General features: G+C 40.8%; 1 protein-coding gene across 2 annotated transcripts in view; it reads left to right on the top strand.

Moving 5' to 3' along the window:
* LOC124880739 overlaps window positions 1-12,237 on the top strand; it is a 28,028-nt gene extending 15,791 nt beyond the window's left edge. For both annotated transcript variants that reach the window (XM_047386063.1, XM_047386064.1), the window contains 7 exons: window positions 338-377; window positions 500-551; window positions 689-800; window positions 2,256-2,339; window positions 3,089-3,206; window positions 5,863-5,953; window positions 8,117-12,237. In XM_047386063.1, the coding sequence (XP_047242019.1) occupies window positions 338-377; window positions 500-551; window positions 689-800; window positions 2,256-2,339; window positions 3,089-3,206; window positions 5,863-5,953; window positions 8,117-8,191 (572 nt within the window). In that variant the 3' untranslated portion in view covers window positions 8,192-12,237. The remainder of the gene's footprint in view (window positions 1-337; window positions 378-499; window positions 552-688; window positions 801-2,255; window positions 2,340-3,088; window positions 3,207-5,862; window positions 5,954-8,116) is intronic.
* Window positions 12,238-12,537: the final 300 nt, after the last annotated feature.

Below are 12,537 nucleotides of genomic sequence, written 5' to 3'. Positions count from 1 at the left end.
TCAGTCAGTGGAGTACAGCTGAAGCATGTGGGTTAAACCGGGTTTTTCCAGACATTAATTAATTGTCTGTGGTGTATAAAAAGTCAGTGAGCAGTAAACAGACACACAGAGGTTTACTGAACCGCAGTCTCCCGGCTGGCTGCAGATAAGAGGGGTTACGACCTCCTGAACCGCATTCGGGTTGGACTTTTTCAACTCTGAGTGAACTCTGCCCGACTCCGGCCGGTTCCGACTCTCGGTGCATCTCAAATATTTGCGGCAGAGGAATCTGACCCGAACTCAGGTGACCTTCTGATAGCCTGAACTTGTGTTCTCTCTTTTCTCTCCAAACCTGCAGCTCCTGGACTCACCGGCATTGTGGGCGGGCGACCCAGAGTGTGAGTTCTTGTTCCTGCGGAGACGACTGTTTTCCAGAACCCTCAGAGAAAACATCACTTCCTTCAGGACTTTGCTTTGTTTGTGTTATTTTTAAGCCCGTTTCTTGTGTTCTGCTCAACAGGTCTCCAGTCTTGAAGCCGTTTTTCTTCTTACATCCCAAATCCCAGATAAAAGTGAGTTTGATCTGAATGGAAATGAGCTACATATGATGTCATTGGTCTTATGTCAGGAGTTCTGGTGTTTATGGGAAAACGGACACCATACCTCCAGATAAAATGGCCTTTTACCATAAGCATCGTCGTTACTGCAGGTGGACATTCATGTTGCCGGACAGCTGGTCCAGTCGCTCACAGAACCGGACACACCTGAACAGAAGCGGGAAGAAGCTCCTCCCACCTGTGATCAGGATGTGCCCGACGCAGGTGAACAAACGTCTCAGCCTGAACCATGATTACGATTTCATCGCGATCCTCCTACATAAAATCATAACCGGTTTAGAGGAATTCACAGTTTTCTGTTCCAGTGAGCAGCGAGGAAGCTAAGTGGTCATAATTAGTTGTCTGCTATTTATCTGTTAGCAGCTGGCAGCAGCTGGAGCAGAGAGCTGCTCCTGTAGTTTCCCTCTGCACAAAGTGAGGACGCAGCGTCGTCAAAAAGCTTTGGCAAAGGTTCAAAGTTCATCTACCTTTAACCCTTGGTGCCGTTTGGTGATTTAAATGTCTCTGCCTTCAGTAATCATTTCTTCTTAGCTACATTAAAGCTTTGTATGATTGTTGTCTGAGTGAGAACATAGAACTGCAATGTATAGAATGCCTCTCATGATGTCTGCTTCATGCAGCTCAACGATAATTACTAACCTTTCATGATCGTCACATCGCCCTCCACCTATCGGGGCTGTTTAGCATGATATGGAGGTATTTGGCTGAGTGGTAAAGGTGTCGTTAGGTTAAAAAAAGACGCATCATTTTGCACTGAGTTGGTTTTTACATGAGAAACCAGGGTTCTCTTGGGATTTCATGGATGTTTAAAGGTTCTGATGATTGATTGTCGTTAAATATACCAGTCCCCAGTCCTTAAAGAGACAGTTGCTTTATTTTAATGTTTGTTAACTTGTGAAAAAACTCCAGATGTATTGAACAAATGTAAAAAATGTTATCAATAATGTAAACAGTGTGACGATTGTGAGAACTGCTCGGCCCTTCAGAATGAACCCGGGTTCTGTTTGTGTTTATTTACCTCTAACAGTAAAACCGGTGCCGCTTCTCAACCTTTCGCTCTTTGGAGCGGTGTTTCCGTCACTTTGTTCTGCTCAGCACTCAGCAGAACTTCAGGCCCTGCAGTGCATTAAGGTGCTGAAATGTATCTGCAGAATCAAACACATAAAACAGGCTCTGCAGCATCGACCACGTCTGGATCATTCACACAAACTACGGTCATGTTTTCCAAGTAGTTGTGGTTTTATGCATGCTTTCATCTTTACAGATGCATGACTCGGAAATGAAGATATGTGGCTTCCATTAAAGATCCATTAGGCCCAGTTAGTGACTGTCAAAGATGCTTCTTGGAAAGATGACAGGTTTCTAGAGCCTTAATGTTAAAACAGACATCTTTATGTTGGAAATGGGCTGAAACTGGTTACAGATGTCCTCATACACCCATTGTTTTTGTGCTAATTTCATAGATTATTGAGATTCTTAGAGATGTTTTATGAGCTTTAATGGTTTGTTGAGAGCTTTCAACTTGAACTGAATGGGTTGCATTGGAACAAAGCAGACGAATGGCAGGAAAAAACTATTTAACAGACTGAATGTGTGTTTGCCTCCGTCTTACCACAAGTATCTGAGCCAAACACGCTGGTCTTTCTGGTTTCCTTCCAGACCTGCCCAGCGGACCACACACCTACAGACTGGAGGACCTGGCATACGCACGGAGCGGCGACAAAGGAGACTCTGCAAACATTGGTGAGAACTTGGAAGCGTCAGCATTGCATTTTAATGGCGCCAAAGACCCAGACTGATCAGAATTACGTGAGCAGTGCTTCAGACTTCAGTTCAGGTTTAAATACTCCTGTAATGATAGATATAAAGGTGAAGGTGAGACCATGACTCAGCAGAAGTTTGGTGAAGCCAAGCAGTAAATTCAATTTCAGCTTTTGTATGCGTCCATGTTCTGGTGTTTTTTATTTTAACTAATAAAAGTATATAGGAATCCATACCAGTAAATACAACTGTATGCCACTCTGTACCACTTTATACCATCTGTACCAGTCTATACCAGGCTGAACACTCTATGCAGCCAGTCTATCTTAGACTATACCAATCTACGCTGCTCTGTACCAGGCTGTACCACTCCGTTCTAGTCTACAGCAGCAGGACCACCATCATACCCCAGTATACACATCCATCCCAGGCTATGCTATTCTTTATCAGCCTCTACCAGTCTGTACTGGTCCGTTTCAATCTATAACAGAGTCTGCTAGTCTAACCCAGTCTATACCAGGCTATAGTCAGTACTAGTCTACACTAATCAATGCCAGTCCAATCATCTCATTGATCAAATGTAGGTATATTTTTATTGGCGGAGTTTACAGGAAGTGTTGGGAGCGATGTGATTATGTGTTGATAGTTACCAACCTACCTGACAAACAAAAGTTAAAAACCAAGAGAATAATATCTAAAGAGTCAAACACCAATCCTTCTTGTGTCTACAGGAGTGATCGCTCGTCATCCTCTCTACTTTCCTTACCTGAAGAAACACCTGACTTCTTCTGTGGTGGAGGACTACTTCTCTCACCTGATCCAGCCTGGAGAGCTCAACGCCGTCACACGGTGAGGAGCACAGAGGTGCTACGATGTGACTTTAAGCACCTTTAAGCGAGTCGAGGTTTGTTAAATTACTGTCAGACGAACTTAAAACAGGATATTAGTCATGAATGAGAACATTCATGCTGCTAACACAGCAGTCTCCAAACCCAAACCGCCAACTAACGTCAAACACTTATACATACAACTAAAGACCTGCAGCTGTAACTGCAACACAAGGTGGTTTACAAGGTACTGTCTCAGGGGGACATGGCTGCATGCAAAATGAAACCATGTGTCACAACTTAGCGTTGGTCTGTCTCATGGAGTCCCAATGAAAGATATCAACTTTGTGGTTTTAATGTGAAAAAATGTAAAAACCATTCTAGGGATGTGGAAACACTGGTTGTGTGGTTCTTTCATCCAACACAAACTGAAGACTTTAAAGCTCTTCATCAAGTCAGGTTAAAGTCCAACATTACAGGACCTGCATGATGTAAATGCTGTCAGCTCTACAAGTTCAGGAATCTCCTTGTAGGTTTGTGGACAGGAACACCAAACCCCCATAAATCCATTAAATAAAACGCTGGAGAGGTTAGCAGTCCTGGAGATGGAGAATGATGGCTGTGGTTTAAACCACTTCTCTGCATTCATGAATCAAACCACAACATAACAAAGACAACAAAGAGCGCAACGTCTGCTGCAACCAAGAAGCAGCAGCTACATCAAAGTGATCGTCCTTTAAAGTCCCAGCAGGAAAAACCCCAATCAGCAGCAGAAGTTCCTTCTTAAAGCCAGACCTTCTAGTTGCACACTTAATCTCCAGCTACTTACATTTAGACGTTCCTGCTGCATGAACAAACTCTCACTGAAAGGTGTAAAAATGATGTTTTGGGACCAGTGGTTCGTTTTCCTGGGAGTCCTGCGGGAGCTTCCGAACATACGTCCGCTTTATGGTTGAGATTTTTCCGATCTTTTCCTTTTAGTTCCAAAAAAAGGATCAGATTTTTCTTTTAAAACGCTCCTCAGAAAGATTTGCTGTGAGAACCACTTGGCTTCATTACCTTGGAGTTCAGTGAACTCATTCTGAACTTCTAAGTTTCTGTTTCATCCTGTTTTCAGCAACAGAAACCTCAAACCTGCTCTCTTGTTGTCTCACCACAACATTTCTATCAGGTTGATGATTCTACCACCTTCATTCTTCTCTTTTCTGCTCTGTTTGGGATTACAGTCCAGTTGATGAGCCCGTTTGGACCAAGCTTCAGCTGTAAAACATATGGACTCACATTGACCCTGTAATACAGAGGAGGTCATGGTTGCTCCTTTTAGATCATACATTTATTCCATGATCCACTAAGTTCTCTACTCTTTGTGATCTGCTGAAAGGTCTTGACACCTAATGGGGGTTGATCCACCTCAGGATAGAGTTACAGACCAGTACCAACCATGAAATGAAATGAAAAACTGCTTTAAAAGCTGCTACAGCAGCGCTGTCTGTTGCAGATTACAGACCAGGGCAACTTCATGAACCTCCAGAAACGATCCATCATGAGAAACATGTTCATCAGCAGAATCTGTGGCAGATCATTTCTTGTTGAGGATAGTCCACGACAGCACAGAATGTCTTTGGGTTCTCTTAGCTTAGCCAAATGTTATTCAGTGTCAGGGGCCCTAAACACGATATATGCCACACCCCCTTTGGTTCTGTGATCCCAGCTGCATGTTCTGAAAGCACGCTTAGCCCAGTGGTTTCACCAGATCAACTTCTATGACACAGAAGACAAAGTCACCTGTAAAGGGTTGTGTGTTTCGCTAAGCATTGCTCGCTCTGACCTTGGGGTGAATTTGCGGGACGTCCACTCCCTGTAAGATTGGCAGCTGTCTTTAATAACCTTCTCCCTGCAAAGTGATGGACTTTAGATGGGTGGAAAAACAGCCTTATGGGCCTCGACAGATTCATGGGTTAGAGTTTGAAGCAACAGGTGCTCCTGTAGTTATATTACTGATGCCTTTCCTTCCTGGGATTGTGTTAACCGAAAGCAGCAAACTGGCAAAATAGAAAAACTAAACGATGTATGTTTTATTGATGGTCAAAGTGATGACGCTCAGTTAATCAGCAGCACCTGGTGGCCTCTTACCTTCATAAATCCTGTGATATAGTAAGGATGTGCTGAGTCTCTGGCGAAATAGATTATTACTTTCTGATACTTCAACTTTCAAATTAAAATAGGGTCACACCAGCTATTGGAGCGTAGCCTCAGAACATGGGGTGGTTCTGATTAGCACATTAAAGGCTTTCAGGCTGTAAATCCGACTGCCCAGTGTCTCTTTTCACACCTTGAACGCCTCCCTGCCGCCAGGGCTGCTTCATTAGTGCGCCGCCGCTGCTCGTTAACCCTGCAGGCGGCCCGAGCACGCTCACTTTTAAACACTTACAGACACACATGGGCCTGTATGGGAGGGTTGGAGTTCGACCCACTTTTGAAAATGGCAATGTGAGCCAAAACGTGTAACGGTGTGGCGATTCAGCCGTTTATTCATCACACATGAACTTCTTGTAAGTCCCACAGCAGGTCCAAGAAAAACACGCACACGTGTGAAAGTATGAGTTCAGTTCGGCCAGTTTTTTCCAACACATCTGCTCAGGTTTCTTTTTCTGTGGGGGGTGTTTGTGGTTTTGCAGATACACTCTGCCAGGGATCCACGGCCTCAACTTTGTCCTGAGGAGTTCCTTGGGAGGGGGAGGGGTGGCCTCACTACGCAGCGACCCCCAGGTAGCACACACACACACACACACACACACGTCCTTATTTGTTACCGATAGGACTGTTAAGTCACCTTAATACGATATTTTTACTTGACGTTTTCCGTCTGGACATACACAGGCCAGCTTTCTGCTTGTTTAGCTGTTTACAGACCTCTGTTTGACCACCTCTCCTCTCACACCTCACGCTCTTTGCTAAACATGTGTTGAGACACCTGAAGGTCAACCCAGCAGGGAGGAATGTGAGGAAGCTTGCAGTTAAACTGTGGAGCAAGCAGAGATTTCTGCAGAAAAACAACACAAAATCTGTTAAAGCAACATTTTGACATATTTTCATTAGTCTAAAACTTTGCTTCAACCTTTTGACCCAGAAAAATATATTTAGTGGCTAAACTTTAAATACAAGAGATTTTCAGCTTGCAACACATTCAACATTTGCTCATATTTTACTCACAAACATCAGCTTCCTAAGCCTTGGTTGTCAGTAACAAAGCGAGAAAAGTTGTTTTATGAATTATTAACTTGAACATAAATGCATGAATATGATTTAGGGTTTTATTAACTTCATACTTTAAACTAAATAGAATTTTAAACTTATTTGTTGGCTCTCTGCTGTTGGAAAATGACCCAGATTAAACCCAGAGTAACCAGCTCCTGACTGTTTTTAATCAAATGTAAAATCTTTGAAGAAAAAACGTATTTCTGTTTGGTTCTGTTCAGTTTCCATCAGTTTCTGGCTCACTGCTTCCAGCATGTTGAACAAAATCACATGAAAGAATAAAAACGGCATCCAGTTTGCAGAAAAAATCATGAAAAGATTCTGTATATGCAATAAAGAAAACAACAGAAAGACGTGGATTTATTCAGGATCATCCTGCAGTAGATGCAGTTCCACGCTTCAGACTTTATTCTGAAACAATTTGTGGAAGCCCAGATGAGGGTGTAAGCTTCTGATAGGTTAATTCACTACATTTGAGGTAAATATGTGGCCGCACCTGTGGATGTATTTCAAGACATCATAGAAACATTAAAAAAAAGCAGCCATGATATTAGAAAAGAGAGTTATGGACCTCCAAAAGTCTGGTTCTTTCTTGGTTTAAATTCCCAGATCCCTGAAGGTCCCACGTTCAACTGTTTAAACAATTATACACAAGTATTAACATCATGGAGGTGCAACTGAGAAAAAGAGCTTAGTTTGTGGAGACATGCCCTGTGGTCTGACGAAACTAAAATTAAAGTGTTTGTCCTTCATGGCCATCGTTATATTTGGAGGAAGTCAGATGCTTTCAAGCCTGAGAACATCATCCCAGTGGTAGCGTGGTAGCATCATGTTTTGGGGATGTTTTGCTGCAGGAGGGACTGGTGCATGACTCAAAATAGATGGCATCATGAGTGAAGAACATTATCTGGAACTGGAACGTTCTAAAACGTTGGTAAACCTCGATGCCGGTGATAACCAGCCCATTTCTGATTGGGACAAATGCTATGGGTAGTGCTAATATATAAGATGGTGTTTAGATCTTTCTGTAAAGTCACACTAAATAAAGCTTGGAGTCTGAAGAGCATCATGTGACTCTTCAGACTGCGTTGTTTGTCAGTAACATTAACTTAGAGTTTAGCTAAAGTAGGTTTGGTTTACTGACTTGAAATAATTCGACTGCATTGACTGAGCTCATTTTAAAGTTTCCCACCTTTCACACAATGCAACAGGAAATAACAATCTCCGATTATTTTTACCTCCGCCTTCCTCCCTCCCTGTTGGATGGAGTAAGGGGGAGTCAGGTTTAGCCTAAACCGGCTCAGTTATGGTTGAGGTCCAAACACACCCTCCATTTCTGCTACCTGTGTGACCCCTTCTCTTCTCCAATGGTTATAATCCGTCTGACAGAGAGAGGTATCCCAATCCTTGTGGTTTTTAGTATAACAATGACCATCAGTGGGCTCTAGATGGACGAACTTTATCAGTTTGCTATTTTACTTTGTACTCCTACACATAGCCCATTCTAAAATGGCCAAACTCTAACACTCAGTAGTTTATTCTAACTTCCCCAACAACCTCGCACCATTCCAAAACCTTTGTGAAGAGCCTTGAGACGACATGTGTTGTGAATTCAGACACATCGGTGTTAGATGCGTCAACACATGAAGAACGTTTTGTTTGGTCTTTTCTCAGGGTAAAGCCTACGGACAGATGCTGCTGGACCTGAAGCTGACTGGACTGCCAGGTTTAAAATCACTTGTGGACTGAATGTCACGTAGACCCACTGAGAGACAAGCTAAGAAGACATAAAGGTGGACATGAAACATTTTACCTCAACCGGAACACAAGTGATCTTTTATTCCTTCAGTTTACATCCACTGACTAAAATACGTAAGGCCTGGAAGTCACAAAATTTAGATTAGAACATTTGGCACCATTTCACAGGACTTCATACACAGTGGAAACCAAAATAAAACCCCACAAAACAGAAGCAAAGTTGGCATTGGAGCCCCATTGTTCATCTTGGACAGGGTAGCTGAATGACAAATTATTTTGGTATTTCAAGCAAAGGTAAATCTGAACTATACTTGAACTATATAAATGAACTCAATCAAGGTCAGATTTACAAAGTCTAAAATGTATAAATCCCAGTTGCCCATTGGAACTAGAGAGTGAACAAGATCTTTAAAAGAAAGTAACTAAACACTGATTGAAACCGATGCAAACATTCTGCAGCTGCCAAAAGAACTGGAGCATCCAAAATCAAACCTAACATTTATTTCAATTATTTTATTACCACTTAACCGGGTTTCCTTCCTAACACACAGAACACTAAATCTGATCAAAAGTTTCCATTGTTTTAGGGGGGGGAAATAATACTGTCATCAGCATAAGTGATAATTCACTCCAAACGCCAATCAGCAGGGACGATTCAATTGCTTTGGGAATTCAAAGCATATTCAAGAAGCCGAGTTAAAAACAAGCCTACTGAACTAGAAGGTACTCACAAATCAAGTATACTGTTGCAAACAAAAGGTAGGTGGGGATAAAATCATGTAAATTTACTCTAATTTACAAATGAAGTCCACATTTTCAAATGTACGTAATAATTAAGTCTGCAGTGGCAATTTCAAAGTTTTGTTCTGTCCAAACAGATAAAGTTGATCTGTAGAATATTTGAGATTCAACATCTTAGCCATAACATACTTTATTTTTCTGTGCAAAAGAATTCAATAGCATAATTTATTGTTTCTGCTTTTACTCGTCTTGCTAATTAGGATTGCTAACTGGGATGATTCAACATTTTGCCAACCTGTACACATTTTTACATTAGTTGGCATCATATAACCTTTGTATCCCAGCTGCAAAATGCAGGAACCATAAAAAAGCAAGAGATCATTGGACAGTAAGTGTTGCTGTAGGGCTCCAACCTTGTCTGGCTTTGGTGTCAGAGGTGTAACACCACCGACCCTTCCTTCCAACATCAGTTTAAACAAATCTCTTTAAAGTTAATCCTGACTAATGGCAGTTTTAAAACAGATTTTGAATAATCTGAAGCATGGACATGTAAGAAGTGGCTAAGAAATGAATATTGATTTGGATTCAAAAGGATCCCTGTCGTCAAAGTTTACCCCACACCCCCATTTATACATCAGAGCAAGCAATAGACAGAATTACTGTTACTTACTGAGGTCTGTTTTAAAGAAGCTTTTGCTGCTACATTTGTTGTGTGTTCGGATCATTTTCTTAGCTGCTGCTTCAACTTCCAAGAATGAACATTGAGTCTGAAGAAAAATGATCTTGTTCTTTACATTCGTAGTTCCTTCTGTTTACAAGCTGGAGACTGATTGGCTCCTGTTGCCAAAGAACTAAGCAAAGCAGCAAAAGCTTTTTTTTTTTTTACCCCTAAGGCTTGGATCTAGCTACCTTTTTGTAGGGGCAACTGGGCCTGGTGCCCTACTTATTTTGTCTCAGGGGAGCTGACCTCTGACCTGAGGCCTGGAGAGTTTTGGTTTGCGTTTCCCAACAAGATGCTCCAGTCAGATACCAGAGGTGGTGTTCACTCAGTGGCCTCACATCCGACAGGCACAATGGTGTCTCGTTCACCTCGACACGACCCGGCTCTGATGTTCAACGCCCCGAAGGAATGTGTGTCTCTTTCTACCAAACAGACGCTGCTGCTTTGAGTCTGTGTAGTCGTAATTGCAACCAGACTGAAGCTGGGAGTTGAAGTCACTCTGCAGTTTAAACACCCTCCACCTCTGAGTCATCTCTCTCCTTCCCAAAACTTACTGAGCCGCTGCTGACTCCAACTTTCCTCCATTTCAGAGGAACCTCTTCAGCTACTGTTCTGTTTACCTTTGACCAAAAGTCTCCAAGAACCAGAAAATGTTAAACACAATTTTTTTCTTTTTGTTTTAGAAACATTGGTGATTTACACAGAAAAGAGGCCACATTTAACAGTCTGCCCAGAACAATAAATAAACAGCGGCCCTGTAAATAAACTATCAAAGACATTTGCTGACAGTAAAACAATAATAAATAATCAGTCAAATGCGTTTAGACAATATTTCGAAACAGGCTGTAAATTGTGACGCACATGAGGAAAGTTCAGATCTGTCTCCCTTTGTTTTAGAGTTAAAGGACATGCAGAGCTGGGTGTCACCATAAAATCTTTAAATGCTTGTTCTCATAAAACCCAAGCTGAAAGCATGAGCCACAAACCTCACCACGCTATATACGAAAGAGCTTAAGGACTTAAATGAGGAGGATTCACATCTGTCTCATGTTTTCCAACAAGGCATTTCAAAAGAATTGGTGATTGGTTATTTGCACTCATTGCTTTGTCATAAACTTTCCCAAGAGCCACTATCTGGGTCATAACTTTGTGATCTCAAACATCACAGTCAATCATCAGTGACCCGCTTTGCAACCGCCCACTTGTGTGTCATCCCATTCTTTCACACGGATCTGGGACACCTCAAGGGACTTTCTTCAACATTGTCCCACTTTTCTTACTAAAAGAATCATTTATGATTAGGACTCAGCAGTAAAAAAGTCACTGTAGTCATGAAAAACTATAATTAAATCAAGTCAGGCCTTGATTTTAACTTGATACCAGACAGGCAAAGAAATTAAACACAAAGCAGCACTTTTATTAAGAGAGGACATTTATGTCAATACTGTGAGAGAAAAACAAGGTCCAAGAAATGAGCCCTGTGGAACACCATAACATCTCTTTTTGACATTTACCAAATTTAAGAGCTGCAGACTAACGTAGAACATGAGTAAAAATGAAATAGTCCACAGTCTGTAAAATTTAAAAGAAAACTGTAAAGTTTTCTTTATTTTTTTCATGATCAGGATTATTTTCAACAGTTTATCAATTTAAACTTTGAATGTACAAAACACACTTTCATCTGAGCTAATGTTCTGTATTGGTTAATCAATGGACAAATAAGAACATTTTACTCCAAGAACATTTTATTTCTAAAATTAAAGGAAGAGCAGTACAGTTTACACACTCATCTCTAAATATTTTAAATACTCCAAAATCTGTTCTGTGATGTTTGTGCCAAATTTCAGAATAATCCATGCAGTTACCAACATATCACTGGAAATTATCCTTCCACTGATGTTCACCGTTTGACTATTGTTATTAAACAGTGCTATTAATGGAATATAATGTTAAAAAACATCATTTCGTGTTGCATAATTTATCCCGAAAAATGTCTTTATAAATTTCAACTTTTAGCACTGTTGGCTATGCAAATACAGATCATAATTTATTGTACTGTTGAAAAATCCACTAATGTTGTAACTTGTAAGGTTTGTGATGCAGTGTGTTGTGACGGTCCAAGTACTCTGCCCTGTGGAACACCAGAGATATTTTTCTTATTTTTATCGAGGTCTATTTCAACCAGAAAACACATTTTGTTCACATGTTTATTGAAATGACTACCAACGCTCACTTCAGCCACAAGGCCTTATGGTGGAACCACCAGCGCATTTTTATTGGTACACAAGTTCTGGTTAGGACAGTTTTATTTAATATTTGTGTATCTGATTGTATTTTTCAAATCATAGTTTAGCTTCTTGCAGTTAAACATAATGTGATGATTAAAATGTGAATTCTAAGCAGCTTTTGAAGAAAAATCGGATGTAAACTCTGGCCTTTTTTTCCCATTTAATCAGTTTAGAAATAAAACTCAGTTTCACAGCTTTTGACACTTTAAATGCCTTTAAAATGTAATGTACAAAACTGATTTTGTAGATACTAAAACTATTAAATTAAAGAGGTTTTTATTACCAAGGCTCATGTTTAACATTGTTCTTATTTCTCTTAAACATTTCTTTTTTCACAGAGGTGTTTTGAGGATTTTGATCGTTTTTGTTCCTGATTTAAATCTGAATTAACTCTTAACAATAAAGTTGAGTAAAAATCCTTAGAACATGGGTCTCCAACCTCAGTCTTTAGGAGCTAGTATCCTGCAGCTTTTAGATGCCACCTTGTTCACCTGACGGTTGGAATAAACAAAAACTAGCATAGATGTCCTAAGCTGCGCCCTGCAGATTGTTCAGTTTAATAATGTTGGTCAATCATACCAGCTGAT

The sequence above is a fragment of the Girardinichthys multiradiatus genome, chromosome 14 (genome assembly GCF_021462225.1).
Source record: "Girardinichthys multiradiatus isolate DD_20200921_A chromosome 14, DD_fGirMul_XY1, whole genome shotgun sequence".
Taxonomy (NCBI): Eukaryota; Metazoa; Chordata; class Actinopteri; order Cyprinodontiformes; family Goodeidae; genus Girardinichthys; species Girardinichthys multiradiatus.
Note: the sequence above shows the minus strand (reverse complement) of the source record. Positions and strands in the feature narration are given on the sequence as shown.